This window comes from Lepus europaeus, chromosome 10, assembly GCF_033115175.1.
Source record: "Lepus europaeus isolate LE1 chromosome 10, mLepTim1.pri, whole genome shotgun sequence".
NCBI classification, from domain to species: domain Eukaryota; kingdom Metazoa; phylum Chordata; class Mammalia; order Lagomorpha; family Leporidae; genus Lepus; species Lepus europaeus.
In genome coordinates, this window is record NC_084836.1 from 95888726 (window position 1) to 95913765 (window position 25040).

General features: G+C 53.1%; 1 protein-coding gene across 1 annotated transcript in view; it reads left to right on the top strand.

Moving 5' to 3' along the window:
- The window catches only part of SLC23A2 (solute carrier family 23 member 2), a 122580-nt gene extending 98267 nt beyond the window's left edge, over nt 1–24313 (top strand). Inside the window, exons 9-16 of the mRNA XM_062203903.1 lie at nt 938–1058; nt 1518–1674; nt 6241–6388; nt 7726–7831; nt 13090–13219; nt 13828–13965; nt 18122–18217; nt 19818–24313. Of these exons, the coding sequence (XP_062059887.1) occupies nt 938–1058; nt 1518–1674; nt 6241–6388; nt 7726–7831; nt 13090–13219; nt 13828–13965; nt 18122–18217; nt 19818–20050 (1129 nt within the window). The 3' untranslated portion in view covers nt 20051–24313. The remainder of the gene's footprint in view (nt 1–937; nt 1059–1517; nt 1675–6240; nt 6389–7725; nt 7832–13089; nt 13220–13827; nt 13966–18121; nt 18218–19817) is intronic.
- Nucleotides 24314–25040: the final 727 nt, after the last annotated feature.

Consider the following 25040-nt stretch of genomic DNA (forward strand, 5'->3'; position numbering starts at 1 on the left):
TTCCCGCGGCGCACGTTCTTGCAGCTTGCATAGGCATGTGAGGCTTAAGGGACAGGGATCTCAGTGGCCAGCACAGACCTCCCTGTCCTTATACTCAGCAGAGCAGTGGGCAAGGCTCAGGCTGCAGAGCTGCGTAGGCCCTGGCCCCAGCACTCTCAAACTAGCCATGGGATCTTGGGACTGTTGGCTTCATATCCCAGTGATCAAAGGGGACGAACCTGGAAGCCACACCTGTAATGCTGAGGTCACAGCCTTACACAAGGTGACCTCATTGTGACATCTGGCACAAGACCTCTCAGAGCATCACTAATCCTGAATTCTACCGCCTGTACTTTTCTTAAATATGGAAGATTTCACTTTTTGCTTGTTAGAAGTTATTTATACTCATTGTGAGTATATCTGTGTTTTCCACACAAGTGGAATCAGAATTGTATTACCAGTTCCCGTGGACATTTATTTTACCATGTCCTTCCCGCCAGTTCCTGTGTGTGCAGGCATACGGGGGGTGGGGGAGAGCTCACTCCTGGTTGTAGTGAACCTGTGCAGTCTGTGCTGTACCCGGCACCTCTCGCCCTCACATGGCATGAGCTTTCCCTAGCCGTGCGGATATTCCTTATTCTGTTTGTGAGAACTCAGCCCAAGCAATGACATTGCCGTTTCATCTCAACGTCAGGCAATGCTGGGTTAGGGAGGGGAGTCATCCTCCCCCAGAGGGTATCCCTGAAGGGTTTGGTGTCCCACGCGGTCCTGCAGAGTCCTGGCTGCCCTCTGGGTGAGCGACACAGACACACCCGTGGTCAGTTTTTTTTTTTTTTTTTGACAGGCAGAGTGGATAGTGAGAGAGAGAGATAGTGGTCAGTTTTGTCACTGAAGCTTTGCTTGTCCTTTTCAAACCCTGAAGGAACACCCTTTAACCTAGTTGGTTTTCTTTCCACAGGACAATTTTCCTCGTGTTACTGTTTTCTCAGTATGCCAGAAACGTCAAGTTTCCTCTGCCGATTTACAAATCCAAGAAAGGGTGGACCGCATACAAGTTGCAGCTTTTCAAAATGTTCCCGGTGAGTAGCTGGATCCTGCCCGCCACAGCGACATGCTTGCCCTTGGTCCAGGTGTAAACTGTCCACGTGAGGGATGTGGTAGTGACCTTGGGGAGCCGACAGCCACCCGACTTGTTGTAGCCTGTCAAGTTCAAAAGCTTTGGAAGGCTCCAGGTTGGAAATGGGAGCAGGACTGGAGAAAGCAAGGGCCCCGTCCCTGGGGCCGAGTGGGATCTGACTGCCTGTGGTTCCAGCAGGCACCGTCTCCTTGGTAGCTTACCAGCCAGCTCTTGGAAGGTTGCAGTTGGTTCAGCCGTGGGAGACCACTTTCTCAGTGCGATTCCATCCACGGAGCAGCCGTGCCGAGCACTGCCAGTGGAGGGCGCTGGGCTGGGCTGGGCGTGCGGTCGGAGGTCATGGGCATGGTCAGCAGCCACTGGCTCCATGGGCCTGACAGAGCTTCTTCCTTGACCCCTTTAGATAATCCTGGCCATCCTTGTGTCCTGGCTGCTCTGCTTCATCTTCACGGTGACGGACGTCTTCCCGCCCGACAGCACCAAGTACGGCTTCTATGCCCGCACCGACGCCAGGCAGGGCGTACTTCTGGTGGCCCCGTGGTTTAAGGTTCCGTACCCATGTAAGTATCCTGCTGGCCACAGGGGTTGGGAGCCCGGGCTGGCCCCGTACAGGGCCCTGCAGGTTGGCAGAAGTCTGCAGCAGGAAGCGCCTTCTCTGCCCCAGGCTGTCTCTTGTGGCTCTCACACTTCTGGTCATTAGAGAGCTGCAGAGCGAAGGAGGAGGGCTTTGTCCCCCAAGGGCAGTGGTGACCACAAACAGACCAGCCAGCTCACTTCTTCCCCAGCCGCTGGCCCTTCAGGCTCTGCTGGGAAGAAGTCTGGACAGGGGCTCCTCTGCCAGCTGGAGCTGTGCTGGCCAGGACTGGAGGGCAGCCCCGGAGAAAGGCAGGGGCAGACCTGCCAAGGCGCACAGGTGTGAGTGGGCGGGGCCGGGGCATTAGCCAGCAAGCTGCCCAAGCATGGCGGAATTTTCCTAATCTTTTAATGGGTGGCTATAATCATTTTAACCTGGCCACAGCTGTGGAGGTAAACGGATACCCACACAGGGCCGGAAGACGGATCTTAAGTTAGAATGCGAGCGTTGGGCAACTCACTGGGGGAGAGAACTTGATCCCTAGCGGAACCAGCACCCGACCCACGTGTGCCTCTTCCTAGACCCCAACCCCGAACACAGTTTAGAGGAACACAGGGGAGTCCGTGCCCAGTCACTCCATGGTGAAGCCTCAGTTCTCAGCATTCGGGAATTCGGGATTTTGAAGTCTGAGCTTAGGGTGAGCCCACTTATGCCCCTTGTTAGCTGTCTCACTTTCATATTTTATATTGACAAGGAGAAAAGGCAAGCAAAGCCAAGAATACTAAGGTTGGGTCAGAGGTGACCGCCCTGATGATGAGGGTGTTGAATGCTGAATGAAGAGGGTGTTGGCACTTGTCCCTCTTGTACTCAATACACTTACAAAAGCTTTACAAAGCTTAACCTTCCGAACGGCATTCCCATTAGATCATATGTCTCAATATCCTGTTTCCAAAAATGAATGTGCACAGTTTATAAACATACCTTGTAATCCTAAATAAATTGAGATTAAGGATCCCATGGTGAGGCTGAAGAGGAGACATGGGGGCCAGGGAGGAGGCGGCCCCACAGCTGCTCCTGTGTTTCTCCAGGGGCCTCCGGAGCCCAGGCACAAGGGGCGGGACTTAGCGCAGAGGACACTCAGTGTGACTGGGAGCCGGAAGCGCTGCTGTCCTTTGTGAGCTGCTGTAGTTCCGAAGCTCCGCCCCATGAACAGCACCTGCAGAGAGGTAGCTCTGTGTATCCTCGCCTGGTCTGGCTTCAGCCGGGGACAGGTGTATCCGGACTGACTGAGTATTGTGTGCTTCTCATCTGTAATGTCAGCAGTGTGCAGGTTGAAAAACTCCGCAAATAAGGGTTCTAGTTAAAAGGAGAGACACGTTAGCAGATTTAAGGCAGAAGGCTGGAAGCCAACAAGGCTCTAAATACATATGTATACATACCTGTACACACACACACGGAGAAGGGATCCAAAATTAACATTACAAATTTAAGATGTTGATGTCCATGGAGTAAAGATTTTAGAAATCAAAATTCAGAACTTCAGGTAAAAGGGAAAAAAATGTGATGGCGGCAAGTGTTTGCCTTACAGATAAGATGCCTGCATTCCATATCAGTATACCTGGGTTCGAGCCCCATCTCTGGATCTTGATTCCAGCTTCCTGCTAACATAGACCCTGAGAGATGGCAGTGGTGGCTCAAATGATTGGGCTCTTGCCATCCACATGGGAGACATGGACTAAATTCCTGGCGCCTGACTTCACCCCAGCCCAGCCCTTGTGGACATTTGAGGAGTGAACCAGCAGATGGGAGCTTGCCAGCTATGTCTGTCTCTGCCTGTGTCCCCCTCTATCTCTGCCTCTTAAATAATTTTGGAGGAAGAAAGGAAGGAAGGAATAATAATAAAGAAATGGAGAATATTGGAAACTGAGATGCTTAGGACCAGAAGTGTTTCAGATCTTGGATTTTTTTCCCCAAGTTTTAGAATATTTGCATCTATGTAGTTATCTTAGGGATGGGAACCAAGTGTAAACACAAAAGTCATTTATGTTTCTTTTTTATTTTTAATTTTTTTTTTTAAATTTTACTTGACAGAGTTAGACAGTGAGAGAGAGAGACAGAAAGTTCTTCCTTCCGTTGGTTCACCCCCTAAATGGCCACAGCTACGCCAATCTGAAGCCAGGAGCCAGGTGCTTCCTTCTGGTCTCCCATGCAGGTGCAGGGCCCAAGCACTTGGGCCATCCTCCACTGCCTTCCAGGGCCACAGCAGAGAGCTGGACTGGAAGAGGAGCAACTGGGACTAGAACTCGGCACCAAAAAGCCATTCATGTTTCTTATCTACCTTATATACATGGCCTGAACATGATTTTAAGTGAGCCTGTGTTTTAACCATGACCTGTCACATGACTGCCGATGTGGAATTTTCCACTTGTGGCTTCATGTTGGTGATCAAAGTTTCAGATTTTAGAACATTTCAGATTAGGGACGCTCAACTTTGTTTGCAGCAAGATAAGAACGTCCCATCAAACTCAAGGCAGGGAAATGAAGCCACAGTGCTATAACAGTAACAACGTACGTAATAGTATAAAAGGTTCTTTAGAAAATTCAAGATACTACTTGATGAAGAAAACCTTGGAATGAAAAAAGTCCTTTCCAAACCATCCCAGAGAGGGGTGCTGGCCAGTCATGTTTCCACTGGGTGCAGGTGGAGTGAGCCCCTGTTGCGGGAACCATGCCTGGAGCCCCAGCCACGCCCACAGAGTAAGCCAGCCCTGGGCAGGAGCAGTTCTTCCCTGTCCCTCCAGTCATAGGCTGCACATCTTACTTTATGCATCATCTTTCTCTTTGCAAACCTATAGTTGCCCTCTGTTAACTAGGCCACAAAAGCCAAGCCCCTGCTGGTGGCTATTGGGCCAGTCCTAGACTTGCCCGCACCCCTCCCCTATTCTGTGCCCCAGGCCCTCCCCATCCTTCAAGGGATACCCCCCATCTCCATCTCCTCCACGATTCCCTCCCTGGACCAGGACTGACCTCCTCACGTACCCTCACCGTGCCCCAGCATGGCTCTCCCTCTGGAGTACAGCCAGTCACAGGGCTCCTAGCTCTTTCAGGTGGCCTGTGCCCTGAGCCGCATTGCTGGCTGCTGCCTGGGAGACCTCTGCCAACCGTCATCCTTGTCTCTGCTGCCTTAGCCTGGTGGCTGGGGTAGAACCAGGGGCTCAAGGGAAGAAGGCCGGCGATTTCATCAAGAGTTTGTCTGCTCTAAGCATGAAAGAGACTTCTGCTATTTTTATTACATAAGATCAGTGGCTTCCAATGTCCACATTAATTGACTTATAAAGAAATTCATTTTATGAAGAATTAAGTAATTCAGATACTCAGAATGAAACTACAGGCCGGCGCCACAGCTCACTAGGCTAATCCTCCACCTGCGGCGCTGGCACACCGGATTCTAGTCCTGGTTGGGGCGCCAGATTCTGTCCCGGTTGCTCCTCTTCCAGTCCAGCTCCCTGCTGTGGCCCGGGAAGGCAGTGGAGGATGGCCCAAGTGCTTGGGCCCTGCACCCGCATGGGAGACAGCAGGAGGAAGCACCTGGCTCCTGGCTTCGGATCGGTGGGCCGTAGCAGTCATTTGTGGGGTGAACCAACGGAAGGAAGACCTTTCTCTCTGTCTCTCTCACTGTTTAACTCTTCCTGTCCCCCCCCCCCCCAAAAAAAAAAAAAAAAAAGAATGAAACTATAGTGGGACTTTTCTTTGCCATTCAAAATGAAACTGATTTTCCATAGCATGGGGTTTTTTTGTGTGTGTAAGTGCTGGCAGTATGTTGGGGTGAGTTGGTCCTACCTTGTGCATGCTTTGCTACTGGGATTTAAATTCAGCTGGGGAATTTTCACTGTTTATCTGTTTGATGCCACCCCATGGGCAAGAGCAGTAGCATTTTGCAGCAGCCATCTACAGCAGGGCTGTCAGTCCCTCTCCTACAGGCTTCCATCCCATCCCAGCAGGCTGTGTTAGGTTGTCATTTGATAGTAGACACTGAGCATGAGTTTGAAGCACGTTAGAGAAGCAACTTTTTCTAGCCAAGACATTTTTTCTTTCCTTTAGATGGCTGCAACTACCAGGGTTGGGCCAGATTGAAACCAGGAGCCAAGAGCTTCATCCAGGTCTCCCACTTGGGTGCTGGGGCCCAAGCACTTGGGACATCTTCCATTCTTTCCCAGGCACATTAGCAGGGAGCTGGATTGGAAGTAGAGTGGCCAGGACTCAAGCCGCTGCCCACGTGGGATGCATTGCAGATGGCAGTTTAACCTGCTGCGCCACAGCACCAGCCCCAGGAATTTCTTCTTTTATAGACACAAGGGAAGGTGGTCTTCACTGGGCCCTGACTTAGTCACTGCTGTCCCCAGGCACCTGATGCACTGGATTCAGATCTGTTATCAGATTCCACACGCTTCAGAATGCATGGATCTTGTAGCCCTCAGCCCTCCGAGAGCTCGAGGGCCTGGTGCCCCTTTGTCTGCCCCCTGGGGTTCTCACGGTTGGCTTCTCTCCTCAGTCCAGTGGGGCCTGCCCACCGTCTCTGCGGCCGGTGTCATCGGTATGCTCAGCGCTGTGGTGGCCAGTATCATCGAGTCCATTGGCGACTACTACGCCTGCGCCAGGCTGTCCTGTGCTCCACCGCCTCCCATCCACGCCATCAACAGGTACGTCCCCCGGAAGACGAGGCCTGCCTCAGGCCCAGCGTGTATCCCTCCGGGTGCTTTGGAGTGGATCTCCGAGAAGAAAGCAAGAGCTTCCCCGTGGAGGCAGCTGAGCAGTGGGTGTATTTGACAGGCCTCCGGCCAGAAGCCCAGTCTCTAAGAGATCACTTTAGACCCTGCCTTGTCCCTGCACCTGCCATGTGTCAGCCTTGTTCTCTGCGAGGTTTTGGGTCACTTTGATAATAACTAAATCTGCTTTGATTTTCAGTTGTCCTGTTTCCCCAACTGTTTTTTTCTCCATGGAAACTTAAAATTTAGTCTCTCGGGTGTTAAAGAGGTTCTTCCCTGTCTACAGGATTGTTTCTGAGTTGCAAAAGTTCCCCGTTTCCCTCCTGTCTCCCTCCGTTCAGTGTTATCTGCCACAGTAAGACAGCGCCAGCGCCAGGGTGCTTTTCTCTCCCGTCTGTCGTGGGAACCTTATGGCAGGCAGGACCACCCCAGGTCAGTCAAGTACAGGCAGCCCAACTGTTCTCAAGGTTAGGAGCTGTGTAATCCACTCACAGTGCTGCACCAGAGACAGAGGGACAGGAAGACCAGGGGCCAGGCAGGTCCCCAGGACCTGGAGGTTTCTGACCCTGGGGTTGATGCTCTGCGGACACGTGGTCTTTAGCTCCTGGAAGTCGGTAGGGAGTTGACGCTCAGATGGCCGCAGGGTCTAGAACACAGCCCACTTTACCGCCATTCCCCAGCCCACTGCCGCCCCTGCAGGAGGGCCCGAGGGCAGGCCCTTAGCGTGGCCGGCGTTGGTTCCCCGTGGAGGTTTTCAGACTCTGCATCTTTCTCTGCCAGAGCTACTGCGTGTGGTTCTTGTCAGAACCTCAGTGTCTGCAAACTTAGCAGAACACTTCCTTCCTGCTGATGCTGGGTTTCTCTAGTGAGGGATCAATTACGATTTGTCTCAAGGGAAGGTGTGTGTCAGTCTCACATCCCAGCCAGTGGCTTTGTTTTCTGGCCCAAATCCTTGCTGTTTTTGTTTGTTTGTTCTTATTTTTCGTTTGGAATGATTTTAAAACACTGTCTGATGTGTGATTTAGAGAGCTGCCTCTCCCAGTTGGATGAGCCCCGGGCGTCCTGTGGGAGTGAGGGTCCTGCTGCAGCAGGTCTGGGCTGTGGCCCCAGACTCTGCATGGCCAAGCCTCCTCCCATTCCTGTCCCCCAAGCGGGTGCAGGAGCTGCAGGTCCGAGGTCTACATCTTTGGGTTGCAAATGTTCAGAGCCTGTTTCAGAGTGTTTTGCCATTGAATGTATGTTTCTCCCTCCCCCTTTCCTTTACATTTTAGGGGGATTTTCGTGGAGGGTCTCTCCTGTGTTCTCGATGGCATATTTGGTACTGGGAATGGCTCTACCTCGTCCAGTCCCAACATTGGAGTTTTGGGAATTACGAAGGTACAGATGTTTTCCTAATTACCTGGTCGGGCCTCTAAACATTCATCCATTTCACCGATTGCTCTGACCGCTGTGGGTTCCAAAAGGAAGGGCCTCCGATTCTGAGATCTCCCCGTCTCCTGTTTTCCCTTTGATGGGTATTTGCAATGCCTGCCTGGAGGCCTCTCCTCTCCAGGCTGGCCAGGCTCAGGAGGCACTCAGGGGCTGTCATTCCTTCCTACACCTTCCAAGCACTGAGCAGCACCGCACCTGTGCCAGGCTGTTGTTCCAGGGACTTGGGACACACCAGTGAGTAAAAGAGTGGAGTTTACATTCTAACAAGGGCAGACAAAAAGCAACAGTCAGCATTACAGGTCAGGAAACCCTGCAGTGTGTCAGACAGTGCCAAGTCCTAGGCAAAAACCTGGGGCAGAATGAGAGCATCCGGAGGACCAGGCGTCAGTGAGACTATGGAGGGAGGAAGCTGCAGATAACTTGGGGAGGAGCATTCTAGAAGGGGCCCTGGCCCAGTGCAGTGCCACGCTGGGCGTGGAAGGTCAGCACCGAGGCCAGTGGGCAGGGAGCGAGGAGGAGCAGGTGAGGTCTGCCAGGTGTGAGGACCAGTTCATGCCAACTCTGACGCACCATGCGAGGTGCCAGTCAGGTTGGGGCGACCAGCTGTGTTACCAGTAGTTCCAGATCAGAGATGAGGGTCTCCACCACACACAGGAAAAAAGTCAGTCTTCTTTAGAGGAATTAACACTGTCTTCAAACCTTAGCAGCCCTTTGTCTTTCAAGTAAAAAGCGATGTAGAGTAGTGGGTGAACCAAGTTCCAGTGAATCATGCCAGGGGAAGCCCTGAGATCCTGCCCTCCTCACCTAGCTGCACCGTGCGCTGCCTCACCCCAAAAACCCAGGCTCTGTAAGAAGCCTAGCCCCAGGCCTTTGGGCTTTTGCTACCAGAAAAAAAAAAACTTTATATCCCAGTAGCCTCAGGTGGGGCGTTGAAGAACGCGGCCTGACCCACCAGCCACTGTGCACCGGGCGACGGCAGACGGCACTCGGAATCTGCCTGTAGCTGTGTGACCATTGTAAGATAGGCAGGAGATGGGGTGGGTAAATTTCCAAAGAAATAGCTCTCCCCTCCCCCTACCACCCAGCTCCCTGTGAGATTCTGTAACCAGATAAAAAGAAACCAGATACTGGGTTTGGCTAATCTTGGTTACTAATTCAGGTGAGAGGGAACAACGAGTGTCTGGAAGGTACATGCCTGACTTGTTTGTTGGTTTGTGCCTGAGTTGGCCGGGCTGGGCCCAGAGCTCAGCTTTAGGTGAGCTGACAGCCCCATCTGCTATCTGTTGCTCCCTGCGCTTGGCAGATGTGCAAAGGCCATCCCTTGGGTCCTCTTGGCTGGCCATAGTGAGAACAGGGAGCTTAGAGAAGGGTCTGATGGGCCACAAGCCTTGGCACTCAAGCCAATTTGCTGCCATGAGCTGGTAGGCACAAGACTAATCCCACACAAGGTAGCAGAAGGGCAGATGCTGAGGGGAACAGTTTAACAAGCTGCCTCTCTTTCTGCACCCATCAAAACATATCCGTTAATTTAGCCAAGGTCACTATAAGGTCACTGAAGGGACTAAGCTCCTTAAAGTTTACTGCTAAAACATGACCAAGCTGGGTTGGGAAATAATTATCTTTATTAAAATTTGAGTGATGCCCGCTTACTCAGGACAGGCCCCCTGCCAGCACTTTTTAATGAGCTCGTTGATCTCTCCTCTGAGTTCCTTTGGAGCCACTTCCCCAGCATCCAGTCCAGGGCAAAGTGTCAGCCCTGGAATCCGCTTTGCCCTGCCCTGAATCACAAGACTTGGTCCACGAGAAACACGGTTTAATTGAGTCCACCCTGACAGCTGCCTTGGAGTGGGGAAGTGAGATGCGTAGCAGAAATCTCCCAGTGACTTGAGCCCCGTGGCTGGTGGGAAGGCCCCTGCCTAGGAGAGAGGAAGCATGGGTTCTCGACCATGTCCACCTCTCATACAGCCAAAGCACTCGGGGGGAGTCACCCTGGGTGGGGCTCAGCTCTGCAGTCCAGCGATTCCAGAGCTCAGTCCTTTGGATGCAGGGTAGTCAGCCGCCGTGTGCAGCTAGGTTTACGTTGAAATTAGGAATTTGGTTCCCCGTTTGCCCTGGCCACATGTCAAAGACTCAGTCATCATAGATGGCTTCATGGGTACCAGTGGACAGCACAGAGATCATAGGAAGTTCCACTGGACAGCAGTGGTCTGAGCCACGTACCAGACACTTGCAGGGCAGGCCGAGCCTCCTGCAGAATCTGCCTCCATTGCCAGGCGTCTCTGACGCTCGCCGTCCTCTATCCGGCAGTTGTATCCTCTGTGTTTCTGACCTGCTTGATCCAGGGTTGGGGTTACCTACCCCAGTGTGTTCTGAAGTTCCAGGAGTTGGATCCAACATGCTGGACTTCCATGCAGAGGCATTCCAGTGTCTGTCCTACGGAGAGGGGCAGCGTGCTAGGTGCGGGAGGGTGGCTGCTTTGGACTCCAGCCCTGGCTCTGGTAGTTTGCCACGTGACCACAACTGTAGGCAAGTTGTCTCACCTCTTCAAGTCTCTGGGCCCTTGCCATAAAGATAACTTGCAAGGTGTTGGAGGTAGTAACAGCACAGCCTGTGGTAGGCGCACAGTGGGCTGTAAGTACCATCGTCATGGCGTCGGCCCTCAGATCATTGGAGGAACTGTTAAGGTCTCCTGGTGGTACACAGGGAAGCTCCCTTCTCTTTGCTGCACATACTGTTGAAGACTTGGCAAAGACAGAAATACAGGACCAATGTTTCTTTTAATTTTACTTATTTGAAAGGCAGAGAAAGAGAGAGGTCATCCATCCCCTTGTTTACTCTTCAAATGCCCACAACAGGCAGGGCTGGACCAGGCCGAAGCCAGGAGCCCAGAACTCCATCTGGGGGTCCCACGTGGGTGGTAGGGACCCAAGCACTTGAGCCAACATCTGCTGCTGCTTTGGACTTGCACCAGCAGACAGCTGGATCAAAAGCGGAGTAGCCAGGACTTGAACCAGGCACTGGATAAGGGCTGCAGGCATCCCAAGTGGTGGTCCAACTTGCCTCACCCTAATCTCACCCCGGGGACCAAGGTTTTGAGGGACGAGGAGGCAGGGCCATGGGTCAGAAGAGACATGTGGAGGACATTCCAGGGAGTAGGCAGCATGAGAGGAGACATAAGACCAGGAAGACAGGGGTCTCAGGGCGGAATTTCTGGTGTTTGCAGCAAAAGCCGGTGATGGTTCACATGACTGGAACAGCAGGATGGCTTGGGTGCTGCTTCCTTTCATTCTTTCATGCGTGGCTTCCCCGCAGGCTTTATTATAGTGTCCTTGCCTCACCCCGAGGGGCTGCCTGGCACTGCTGGGAGTCTTTGCCCAGGTTTGCCCGCCCTGCCCCAGCTGGGGTGAGCTCTCACTCGTCCCTCTAGGCCATCACCAACTCCCCTTCCCAACTCGGGTTTTCCCTTTGCTGCTGCTGGGGAAGCAGACAGTGCGATGGGGCAGTTGTTTGTCCCAGGCCTGTGATCCGTGCCAGCATCCATGCTGGCGCTGGTCACATAGTAGGTCCTGAGAAGCGTTTGCTGCAAAATGAGCTGTTTGTAAATGAAATCTTCCTTACTCTGTGGTCACAGCCATGTGTGAGTCATTTTTGCTTGTTTTCACCAATCTGCGTGCAAAATCCTGCTGCTTCCCTGCCCTTTGTGGCGCGGGGCAGGGCTGGATGGAGGAAGTGGGGGTTAACCTCTTCGTTGGTACAACGAACACTTGGCTGTGACTCCCAGCGAGCTGGCCCCCGGAGCCTCTGAGAAGCTGTTGGCAGCTTTAGAGCAGCACCGTCCGGCAGAAGTTTGTGCAGTGTCCCACGCTTGAAGTGTCCGCAGGGTCACCTCCAGCCACGTCTGCCTCCTGAGCCCTTGCAGTGTGGACAGTGCAAGGGAGGCTCTGCATTTTAAAATTCATTTCATTTTCATTAACCTAAGTAGCTATGTTCCCAACCTCCTCCCTCCCCAGAGAGCCCAGTGGACACGCCCCCCCTAGCGTTCCTGGAACCTTTTTGTGCAGTTCATGTCCTCAGGGTATTTTCCGGGGGCAGGCAGCACACAGAGTAGGGGTCAGCAGTGCAGAATTCTTGGGCCAGATGCCAGCTCCACCTTCCACTCTCTGGGTGACAGCAGGCTAGAAGGAAAGCTTCTAGAAGGTAGAGACCAGGTTCAGCATGTAAGGCAGGTGCTCTCTGCAGTGTAGCAGAAAACCAAGCCGGGAGCTGTCCTGGACTTGTGGAAGGCATCTCCCAGGAGGTGGTGTTGAGTCGTGTTCTAAACGGAATGGAATTCCTGGGAACTCGACGGAAGGGGATTCAGGGCGACGGGCCTGGGCGTGCCTGTGGGGCAGGAGCTGAGCCAGGACGAGGCAGATGTGGCTTTGCTGGAAAGAACCTGAGAAGTGGATTTTATATCATGAGTACCAGGGGATTTAAACAAGGGCTGACCCAAGGCTGCTCCATGCCAGGAGAGAGGCAGAGGGCAGAGGGGAGATGCCAGAGGCAGCACGCCCAGGCGGGAGGGAGGCTGTCAGGTAGCTCAGGGCCTGCCAGCTCTACCTTCTGGATATTTCAAGAGCAGTGTTTTGTTTTACCTTGGAGCAAAACCGCACAGTTCATCTCTGGTGGAGGTGCGGATTCTGGGGCCCAGAGGGGTAGAAGCACCGTGCGCCATTGCACACTCAGAGGTGGAGCGGGGTACGCTGCTGCAGCAGACTCCAAAACTGCTCTCTTTGACCCCTACTCCGTGCCACTTGTCCACGAGGAGAGCAGGGTGCAGCAATTGGGACATGTCTGACTGTGCCAGGATGGTGGCCCCAAGACTGAACTGATGTGGTGAACTGCTGGGGTGAAGCGTGGTACGAGGAACCCAGAAGAGAAGCAGGCAGAGGAGTGCAACTTCTGTACGCGAGGCCCTGGGTGGTCATCTCCACCAGTGCCCTGGCGAGGGCACGGGAGACCAAGGCTCCTGCACTTAGGTGGCATCACCCAGGATGTAGCCATCTACCCGAGAGGCCAGGGAGGGGTGAGGAAAGGCAGCTCTACTTTGATGTCTCCCTAGTCATTGATAGCAGTTGTGTGAAGTTCAGAGTCGCCCGGGGTATCCGTCATGCCTGCCCCCAGGACAGTGGGTGAGCCTGTGTCTGCTGTGCCGTGTCCCGCAGGTCGGCAGCCGCCGGGTGATCCAGTACGGCGCGGCACTCATGCTGGCCCTGGGCATGATCGGCAAGTTCAGCGCCCTCTTCGCATCCCTGCCGGACCCGGTGCTCGGAGCCCTCTTCTGCACCCTATTCGGTAAAACTCCACCCACTTCTTTCCTTACCTTTGCTCATTTTTAATAGGGATCCGGGTCTTTTTCAAAACACAAAAGGGCACTCCTTCCAGAAACCATTCTGAGTTGAACTTGTGTTCATGGTAGAACCAGCAGTAAGAATAATTGTGCCATGGAAGTGCAGATAAAGCCTAGTCTGTCTTAATCAGAGTCTCTGGTTGGCTGGGCTCTGGCTCCATCTGTGAGTGGACCACTTAGAACTGGCCAGTTTCACAAGGGGACTCTGGAATGGCTCTCTGAGCCGTTCAGTTAGAGGAAGCAGGGACCTGCACTAATAGCTGGGTGGGTTTCCCAGTTTAATCAGAATGTTTCAGTTTTCTGCTTGGTCTAAGGGAAACGGAGAGTGATGTTTATGCCGCTGTCCAAGGCCAAGTCCGTGCTTAGGCAGAGAGTGATTCAGATCAGAGACAGAGGTGGCCGCATTCCGTCACCCCAGTGCCACCACCCAGCTGCCCCTGCACTGGGCTCCCAGCCTGCTCCTGGTGGGCAGAGAAAGGGCTCAGGGAGTCTGCTGTGAGGAACCTGCAGGGGTGGACTCAGAACTTGTGTGCTCTGCCGTTCTTCTCCCCAGGAATGATCACGGCTGTCGGCCTCTCTAACCTGCAGTTCATTGATTTAAATTCTTCCCGGAACCTCTTTGTGCTGGGATTTTCCATCTTCTTTGGGCTCGTCCTTCCGAGTTACCTCAGACAGAACCCCCTTGTCACAGGTAAGGGAAGCTGCCGGGAGTCTTGGGCAGGGGTGGTTTGGAGCCACAAACAACTCCTCCCTCACAGGAGAGGACCCTGGAGCTACAGGAACTCCATCCGGCTCTCCAAATGGGTGCAGAGGCCCAACCACTTGGGTCATCTTTCACTGCCTTCCCAGGTACATTAGCAGAGAGCTAGATTGGAAGTGGAGCAGTGGGAACTTGAACCGGTGCCCATATGGGATGCTGGTGTTGCAGGCAGCAACTTTACCTGCTACACCACAGTGCTGGCCCCACACACGATGTATAGATGTATAATTTTTTTATTCATAGACTTTTTTTTTTTTTTTTTTGACAGGCAGAGTGGATAGTGAGAGAGAAAAACAGAGAGAAAGGTCTTCCTTTTTGCCGTTGGTTCACCCTCCAATGGCCGCTGCGGCCAGCGCATCATGCTAATCTGAAGCCAGGAGCCAGGTGGTTCTGGTCTCCCATACGAGTGCAGGGCCCAAGGACTTGGGCCATCCTCTACTGCCTTCCCGGGCCATAGCAGAGAGCTGGCCTGAAAGAGGGGCAACCGGGATAGAATCCTGCGCCCCAACCGGGACTAGAACCTGGTGTGCTGGCGCCGTAAGGCAGAGGATTAGCCTGTTAAGGCACGGCGCTGGCCAATATTCATAGACCTTGAAATACATGTTTTTCTACTGGAATTATAGCAGCTTTCAATTCTAGATTAACATTATTAATTCCTACTTTTTACTGTTTAAAAAAAAGTTTTTAATTGATTTATTTATTTACTTGAAAGTCAGAGTTACACACAGAGGAGAGGCAGAGAGCGCGCGCGAGCGAGCCCGTCCACTGGATCACTCCCTAGTTGGCATCAACAGCCAGAGCGGAGCTGATCTGAAGCCAGGAGCCTCTTCGGGGTCTCCCATGTGGATGCAGGGGCCCAAGGACGTGGGCCATCTTCTACTGCCTTCCTAGGCCATAGCAGAGAGCTGGATCAGAAGTGGAACAGCCTGGACTCAAACTGGCACCCATATGGGATGCTGGCACTGCAGGCTGGGGCTTTAACCTGCTGTGCCACAACACCAGCAATTAAAATATTTTTAAAAATTTATTTTTTTATTGGAAAGGCAGAGCAACAGAGAGGGAGAGACCGATTTTTCCATCTGCTGGTTCACTCTCCAAACGACTGTAATGGCTGGGGCTGGTCCAGGCTGAAGCCAGGACTGGGAGCTTCATCTGGTCTCCCACATGGGTGCAGGTTCCCAACCACCTGGGCCATCTGCCACTGCTTTCCCAGGCACATTAGCAGGGAGTCAGATAGGAAACAGAGCAGCTGGGACTCAAGCCAGCGGCTCCTTTGTGGGCTGCAGGTGGCAGCTTAACCTGCTGCACCCCAATTCTTACCTTTTATTTTAATAGTGTTATGAAGCCCGGTGCCGTGACTCACTAGGCTAGTCCTCCACATGCGGCGCCGGCACCCTGGGTTCTAGTCCCGGTCGGGGTGCCTAGTTCTAGTCCCGGTTGCTCCTCTTCCAGTCTAGCGTTCTGCTGTGGCCCGGGAAGGCAGTGGAGGATGGCCCAAGTGCTTGGGTCCTGCACCCCATGGGAGACCAGGAGAAGCACCTGGCTCCTGGCTTGGGATCAGCGAGATGCGCCGGCCGCAGCGGGAGGGTGAGCCAATGGCAAAAAGGAAGACCTTTCTCTCTGTTTCTCTCTCTTATTGTCTAACTCTGCTTGTCCAAATATATAGTGTTATGAAAAACGGACAAAAGAGGAACCTTCTCAAGAAAGAGCTAATGCTACTGAATTTTTCTTGGGAAATGCACATTTGAGGACCATTATACTTGTGTTTTCGTTTGAAGGTGAAATGCAGGCCGCATGAAATGAGGTGTTTTAAAGTGTGCAGTTGAGTGGCACTTACCACACTGACAGAGCTGTACAGCCACCATCGCTGGTTTCCAGAACGGTTCACCAGCCCACGTGAAACTCCCTGCTCATGAGCAGGAAATCCCCTCCCATCAGCCCCACAGACCCAGTCGGCTTTCGGTCTCTGGAGTCACCTGGTCTAGAGCCCACACAGCTCGTGGCCTTTGGTGGTGTCTGGCTTCTCTTCATTGGTGCAGTGTCTTTGAGATTCAGCCGTGTTGCCGACTATGCGAGCGCTCCGTCCTTTTTACGATTACACAATATTCCAGTGTGTGCGTGTGCGTGTGCCCTGAGTGGTTTACCCTTTGCTCTGCTGATGGAGGCTATTGCTGCTCCCATCTCTTGGCCGCTGTGAGTACTGGTGCCCAGCTGCAGTCATAGGCTCCCCGATGTTGCCACAGGCAGACTTACAAATACCGACCCGCGGGGAAATCAATAGGCCAACAGAACTGTCACTCGTGGTTGTGTGAATCTTTTTCTTTTTTTAAAGAAAGAATGATGGTTTGTTTTATTATATTGACATAGGCTGTCCCCTCATCTTTCTGTTTATTGCATCACTCTTTTCTTTAAGATTTATTTATTTATTCGAGAGGCAGAGTTAGAGAGAGAGAAGTCTTCCACCTGCTGGTTCACTCCCCAAATGGCTGAAGTGGCCAGAGCTGGGCTGATTCAAAGTCAGGAGCCAGGAGCTTCTTCCAAGTCTCCCACGTGGGTGCAAGGGTCCAAGCACTTGGGCCATCTTCTACTGCTTTCCCAGGCCATAGCAGAGAGCTGGATAGAGCAGGAGCAGGCGGGACTTCAACCAGCACCCATATGGGATACCAGCGCCACAGGCAGAGGCTTAGCCCACTAGGCCACAGCACTGACCTGGCTGCATGAATCTTGAGTCTCGTTGAGTCTCGCACATCACAAGCCTTCTTGCTCCTCAGAACACGAGACTTAAGCACGATACCGGGTGGCCATTTTAAGAAGCAGTGTCACAAGCAGACAGCACAAAACAACAGACTTGAACTGAGTGGAGTGTAGAAAGGATGGGTGTTGGGGGTGCGGACCGGACTAAAGAGGCCGAGCGCCTGTCACCTTGACTGACCCCTGCTGATGAACGTGGATGTCCAGCGCCACACACTGCCGCTGTATCTAGAAGGCCCGTGGATGCCTGTGGAAGCAGCACTCCCTGGGTCCATCTTGGGCTTGCAGATGGGTGTCAGTCCACAGGCGAGTTCACAAATCGCCATCAAGACGGTTTCAGTAGCTACGTTCCATCCTCCCGCGTGCGTGCCGCAGATTGGAATTGCTGGTTTGTTAGGTAATTCTGTCTACCTTTTTAAGGCTGTGCCAGTTCTGTGTCCAGTGAACTGCTTAGTAACAAGGAGATTCTAGTCGCTTTCTACTTTTTAAATTAACACAGTCACAGGAGGAGGCATCTTTTAAATCCAGTTACTCCCCATTAAAACCAACTAATCTCTAGTTAGTAACCCAGGATACCTAAAGCTCTTAAATTCAGATCCAAATATTTTTGTTGCTCTTACTATTCATTTCTTTCTTTCTTTCTTTTTTTTTTTTTTAAGATTTATTTATTTATTTGAAAGGCAGAGTTACAGAGAGGCAGAGAGAGAGAGGTCTTCCATTCACTGGCTTACTCCCCAGTTGGCCGCACCAGCCAGAGCTATACCAGTCCAAAGCCAGGAGCCAGGAACCTCCTCCTGGTCTCCCACACAGGTGCAGGGGGTCCAAGAACTTGGACCATCTTCTGTTGCTTTCCCAGCCCATAGCAGAGAGCTAGATGGGAAGTTGAGCATCCAGGACTCGAACCGGTGCCCATATGGAATGCTGGCACTGCAGGCAGTGGCTTTACCCGCCATAGCGCTGGCCCCTATTCATTTCATAATTTTTCTTCACCTTCCCGCAGCCATCTTTTATTTATTTATTTATTTATTCATTTTTCCCCATCTGCACGCAATACCCCCATGGCTTCTGCTCACTAAAGGGTGCGTGTCACTCTTCAGTTCATCTTCCATGCCATACTGAGGGGAGCCTTCCTCACAGAGCAGCCTTGGCATCAACGGCTGCAGTCAGAGTTTTCACCTCGTTCCTGGCAACCACTTGTCCCCATGCGTGCAGCCAAGGAGTTCGTGCTCCCGTGCACTGTGCCGACAGACTCGTGTGCGCCCACTGCTGCTTTCCGGGTCAAGGGCAGGCCCGCCATGCCACAGCGACATCCCTTACGGCTGTGCTCTCTTTCTAGGGATAACGGGAATCGATCAAGTGTTGAACGTCCTTCTCACCACCGCTATGTTTGTAGGCGGCTGTGTGGCTTTTATCCTGGACAACACCATCCCAGGTAGGTGGCCTGTGTCACCCGTGCTCTGTCCACAGTGAGTTCCCTTATTTTACAAGCAGAAATGGAGGCGGTAGGGGAGAGGAAGTCTATGAAAACCGTCTTCTCCAATGCCTGAAGTGCCACCCTCAGCCTCCACATGAATCAGTTGTTTTGCTGCTAAACTGGTTAGCTTTGCTTCTCCTGCTGATTGGCTGCTAGGAGACACCAGGTGGTTCCTGTGCAGCCAGTCAGGTGCCTCGGGCACACCCCAGGCTCCTGCCTCCTTCACGGTCGGGGCCCAGGGCACTTCAGTGTGCCTGTGGTTGACTCATTCACACAACCCTCTAATCTGATCAATGAGTCATTCATGCCTGCAGTGGGCTTCCAGCCAACTAGGACCAAGGGACAGCAGGCAAAGGCTGAAGTCAGGCCAGGGTCAGTGACGAGAGACGCACAGAGCAGGCCCTCGCGCTTCCATGACCCTGGCTGAAGGGTGTGTCCTGTGCTGAGCCTGGGTGAGGGCTGTTTTCTTCTGAAAACAACCCACCTCCAAAAAGCCTGGATCCAGGGGTTGCTGGGGAACCTGGGAGGAGACAGGCCAGGCAGAAGGAAGGAACCACATCACTAGTAATGGATGGGCAGTATGAGATCTAAGAGTCCATGACTGCGCCCTCCGCCTGACCCATCAGAGCTAATTGAGAGAGAAGCAGGGCTCAAGCAGATGCAGATTGCATCAGCCTTTTTGCTGAACTGGCAGCGTTGGGACACAGCTCGAGTTTTAAAAGGTCTTGCTCTTCCTAAGTACCACGCTGTAGAATCAAGCTCTCCCCAGGCTTGGGCAGAAAAAAGGTGTTGGGTGGCCCATGTGGCCCAGCGCAGATGCCCACATCTCTTCTCCTGGGAGACCTGGGGGAAGCAGCCCAGGGGGTGAGCCCTGGGTGCCCCCATCATCCTCCTGGTTCATCCATCAGGGCACAAAATAGCCAGGGGTTTTATACCAGCGGGAATTCATCCTCACTGGAGTGTGACCCGTGGGCCACCCAGGCCAGAGGTAGTATGTGCATGTACACACACACACACACACTCACACACGGCAAAGCATTCTATGACTTAGGGATATCTGGATGGGGCTGAGTGGGCAGGGAACAGCCAATGAAAGCACAGCATGGTGTGATAAAGACATTAGACCCATCTTGCAAACTCAGATTGGCATTTTCAAGAGGTATCTTCTGCTCATTGTTTGAGAACACATTTGGGAGCGGGGATGGTGAAGTAGAAGAAGAGGTGACCAGTTGGGACACTGAGGAAGGCTAGAGTGTAGCCTGGGCCAGAGCTCAGCCATGACAGCAGAGAGCATGGGTTGCATGCGAGGTTGGGGGAGGGGAAGCCATCAGGAGGCCCCTAGAACACAGAACCAGAGGAACAAGGAGGGTGACTGGTTTGAGGGTGACTGGTTTGTGGGTGACTGGCTTGCACGCCTGAGCCCCTTCGGCTCCGAGGCCTCTTCATTGGCCTTCGCTGTCACAGTAGCCAAGAGCTGCCGCACGTCAGTGTACATGAACACAAGCCTCGTTCCCAGACGCACTGTTCAACCACGCGTTTCCTTGTGTGTGTGCGGCAGGTACCCCAGAAGAGAGAGGGATCAGGAAATGGAAGAAGGGTGTGAGCAAAGGGAACAAGTCCCTCGATGGCATGGAATCCTACAATTTGCCATTTGGCATGAACATTATTAAAAAGTACAGATGCTTCAGCTACTTACCCATCAGCCCCACCTTCGCGGGCTACACGTGGAAAGTCTTCAGGAAGAGCGACGCCAGCCGGAGTTCAGACGAAGCCTCGCGGGCCACGGTATAGCCCCAGCTGCACCCTGTGGCCCAGCCACAGCGAGGCATGTCCCTGTAGTTCCTTGAGTAACAAGAAGTAAAATCTCTGTTTGTATATCTGCATTTACAGTCTGCACCCCAGAGCTAAGACAGGTTGCACCACGCTTCTCTGGTGGGTGGTGACTTGTCCCATACGGTGTCTCACCTGGCCCCTTATTTAAGCCCTTGACCCCTTGTCCTTTGAGAGTGTCCACTGCTGGCCATGGTCACTGAACTTGATGTCGCGGCCCTCCTGTGGGAGTGGGAGTGGGTGTTCCTCGTGGCAGTCCCCTTCCTCCATCCAGCGCTGGCTGCCCCACTGCCCACGTCTATGTTGGCATCCATGTCCGGGGCCCAGACGCCCTCTGTCCTGGAAGCACCTGGACTGGCTGCCTTTCCACTTGACCTCAGCCTGCACCTGCAGAGCCCTCCTCTGGCCCACGTCCTCACACTGTCACAACTGCTTGGCCGGGTACTGCCGTTGTCCCTGCACACCCTAGGAGGAGGCTGTTGAGCTGATCGAACACAGCAGCGTGGCTGCCCCATGCCCAGGTGTGGGCATGAGTAGGGTCTGGACATTTGTTAATAGATGGGATTCTTTTTGGGGGGATTGGAGAGAAAGACCCCCAAAGTCCATAGGATTCTCAATTGCCGTTTCTCTGCCTGCCACCCCGACCTCTTCTGGGCCAGCACATTGCTTGCTGGCCCCTTTCTGTGGCCGAGACACCCTATTGGACATTTGTCACCACGGGCTGACGTGCTGGGTGTAGGGTGCCACACACAGGCACCACTCAGATCTTGGCTCTGCTGTCACGGGGGTGTTCCTGTTACGCGCGTCTGTGATTGCGAGGTTTTCTCCCTATTTAATGTTGTTGGCTATAGCAGATTTTCGAAATCAGTGTTTTTTCCATGTGACCCTCTCCCTGTTACTTGTTGCCCCCATCCCACCCCCGTCAAGAAAAGAACCAGCATCTGTAAAGCTGTGGACACCATCAGGGAAGCTTTCTGTAACAGCTTCTGAAGGCCAGTAACCATTGTTGTGGTTGTGTTTTGTATTGCTTGATACCATGAAAGTGTAAATACTGTAATGCCTAATCTATTTATCAAAACTGACTACTGGACCAGAGCCCAGACACCATGGGTTGAGTTACATGTGAATTTGTCTTCGTGAAGAAGGGAAGCTGGGCCCGGCCACCCGCGGAGCCACCGTAGTGGATGGTGCATCATCCCCATAAATTCATTCCTGCACTTCCCCCGTGGCAAGGCATTCCTGGCAGTGGTGGCTTCGACTGCCCGTGACCCTGGTGTTGCCGGGGCGGCGGTGGGGGGTAGTTAGAGCCCTCCTCCTCCAAGTTGTGAGGACACGCAGCCGGCAGGCTTCCTCTGTTAGGAGCGCTCCCATCAGTGACACTAGAAAACCCTTCTGACAGCATGGCCTCTCTGGGCTTGGCTTTGAAGTTGTTTAGCCAAAGGAAAACCCGAGACGTTGAGTAAGAGCCCTCGCCCCGCGGGCTCGCGCTTGACCTGGCCGAGCTTCGGACAGCAGCGGGCGCTCCAGTGCATCACCTGCCCCCAGCCCCCAGGCCGGCTCAGAGTCACCTCAGTGCCAAGCCTTCGGTTACATCGTGGCAGCCCCTGGCTCCTGCAAGTTTCAGGCTTCAAGAACGCCTCAGAGCCGCTGCGTTGTTTTGCCGAGTCTTACTGCAGATTAAGTAAAGATCTTAGATGCAAATTGCATTTCATCTTGTACGGCTTTGATTTTGTTTTCACAGTGTGTTCAGTGCAGTTATTTTGGAAGCTCGCTGGGTAGTGGTCTCCATCCCTCTTCTCTTGGTTAGCCCTCGAGGTCCCCCGGTAGCAGCTTGCCCTCAGTTCCCTCTGCTTGTATTTTTCTCAGCATCTCGGAGTTCTCGGCCCTGAAAGGTGGGGGAACCTGCCAGACACCCCTGAGGTTTCTAGAGCTCTGGCCCTGTAGCTGAGCAGAAGGACCAGGCATACAACGGAAGCATTGCAAGCATTGCTCATCCAGGCACAAGTTCCCTCCAGCTCTTGACCAGGCCCCTCCTCTGCGGGGGGAGCCCTCAGAGTGGGACCGCCAGACACGCAGGCACCCACTTCTGGCTGAGACCCCTCCTTGAGCTTCAGCTCTGCTACTCTGGGCAGTGGGGAGGGTTGGAGGGCGCTCTGCAGACACTCATGTCGGGAGAGAATCTTTGTACTCACACCTCCTGCCTGAATCAGGGTTTCCGCCCTTGGTTTTCCATGAAGGCCGAGTTCTAATCCTCCATCAAGAAGGAGGAAGTAGAGGGGAGTTGGAGAAGAGAGGGCAGCCTGACCGTGGGCCTCGTGAGTCCAGTCCTTGGTGCACAGCCCTGAGTGATCGCAGTGCCTTGTCACTCACCTTGCACGTGCAGCAGATACACACATGCAAACCGCTGTGGGACGCGGTCCCCCTGGTGGCCGAGTGAAAGCCTTGTCACTGGGGGGACAGCTGCTGCTTGGGTTTCAGCACACACCCGAAGGGCTGGGGGTGGGGGGGAATTCGTGTGTGGCCTGTGCAGGTGACGCTTCCCGTTCTCGGGGTCGGCCTGCGTTGGGGGGCTGCGTGCTGCCACTCTGGTTTTACCAACAGGGTATGAGCAAATATTTTGGATGTGAACCCCCTCGCAGGGCATTCTCTCCAGTTTACACAGTGACCACCTCCCCTGCACCTGCACAGGCTGCCAAGAGAGAGCCGTTGTGTCGGGCATGCTGAGTAGGGAGTGTTAGGAGGGAGAGGAGATGCTGTCATATGAGGGGGCAGGCGTCCCACCTCACCTCTGGCTCACAGACTAACGGGAAGTGGCTCTTCACTGGGATTAGGGGGTTCAGCTTAGGTTCACGCACACATCGGTATTCAGAATCTTTCTTCACAAGGTTTCAGATGTTAGCTCTTAGTAAGCTTCTTGGGGTTGACCAAGGCAAGACAAGAGGCTTTGCCAGGCCTGCTGCAAACTAGCAGCGTGGGTCCTGAGAGTTTCCCATTTTCATGGTAACAAATTCACACCCAGGATTTGCTTTATACTGTAGAATACTGACTCATGAGGACAACTTGGTTTATGCATGAATATTGCAGTATTTCCATATAGTAAAATAACATTTCTACCCAGGATAATAGTCACAGTTTTCCAGGGAGGGAATGATATAATTTTCATGACAATGTCATGTGATGATAGAAGTTCTCCATTGATGAATCTCTAGTATGTGTGTATACTTTATTTACCCATACGTATATTCTATGACCATGAGCAAACTTGCTGTCTCTTTCATTCGTGTCCCTGCTGAAATATTGGTACTAGCGACTTTAAAGTTGACAAGTCTGATCGTAATGTCAGTGCCACAGGAGTGGCCGGGCCAGACCGAAGGTGCAGAAAGAGCGGTGGCAGTGCATTGCAGAACCCCTGTGGCTGCCCCGAGGGCCTGCTTGCCCAGCTGTCGCTGGTCGTCAGCTGTGTGCACCCCACTGTGCCTGCTGTACACCAGCTCAGGCCCCTGCCTGGGCCTCCACGGAGCTCGCTTCTCCAGGAGGGCACCTGCTGGCTTTCCGGGGGAGAGATCTGGGTTTTCGTGCTGCGTGTTGTCTTCTGTCACCTTATGCTTTGGACACAGAGGACAGGGCAGCTCCTACCCACCAGCCCCCTGCAGTCAGAACCTAACTGGTCCAAGGCTGCTCAGGGCGGTCCATTTCTACCCACGGGAGCGTGCAGCACGTTAGCGGCCACCCCAGTGGCTCCAGCCTTCCAGGGGTGCTCTGGACCCTGCCGCTGTGGCGCTCACGTCCAGCGTCCTCACGTCCCCAGCGTCGCCAGCCCACTGACCGCCCAGACGACCACCTTCCCTGTGCGTCCCCCACGGCCCGTGTCCAACACCTCCATACTGTTCTGAAAACAGTGGGGCTGCCTCCGTTTTCCTTGAGGTTTTGTGACTGACTTTGGCTACATCCCTTCCCGGGCGTTTGTTTGTTTGTTTTTTATTTTTATTTTGCATACCGAGGGTATTTGGGGTGGGGTTGTTTTTTGAGATGTGTAATTCTTTTATGGAGTTTTTAAAAAAGAATTTTCATATTGTTTTTTCTAACATGGCTTCATTAAACGTTTAAGTATTTTAAAGATATGTAATATTTGGACCAGATGTTGTGAATAATAGTAGAGATAAAGCTATTTTATTCTGTATTTTTAAAACCGTTCCGTACAAATAAAAAGCTCTCCTGGATGCAGTTTTGCTGTTTGCTGTGCCTTCTTTGGCTGCTCCTTAAGACAACTCTGTAGAAGTTCTCATGTAGGAATGGGACATCCACGAATAAGAAGTTCAGCACAAAGAGGTCCCAGGCACCCTGAAAGCTGGCAGGAAAGTACACTATGTCCTCCCTTGGGAGGACCAGTGACATGGACTGGGTCCTTGGGAGGACGGGGGTGGGGGAGGTAGGGTCTCCGAGATGACGCACTCGGGCTGGATGTTGGGGGTGAAATCAGGCGCTCAGTATGGGAGCAGCATCTGAAGGTGGACGGTGACCAGGAAGGTGCAGACTGGGGTTCCCAGGACGGCCTCGGTCCCCTTCGGGCTGGTCTTCAGACTGGACCAGGCAGCAAAGGGTGGGGGCAGCTCCACTGCACCGGCAGTCTGGCTCCTTGGGGGTTTTGAAGATGGCGCCAGAGGTGCTGAGGTGCGAGTCCAAGTTGGGGGAACTTTGCACAGCCTCGTTCTCACCTCCATCCGTGGTTCTTCTTCAGCAATTCTGGGATGTGAGTGACCGTCATAACCATTCCTGGAGGGGGTGCAGCCTGCTGCTACCCGTCCCCAGTATCTTGGCTGGGGGTGAAGGGGCGCTATTGGAAAATCTGTTGCAAGGTGAATTGTTTCACCTTAAATTATATATGAGGGGTCTTCACAAGGTTTGTGGAGGAGGGGCCAGTGTTCTGGTGCAGCAGGTTAAACCACCGCTT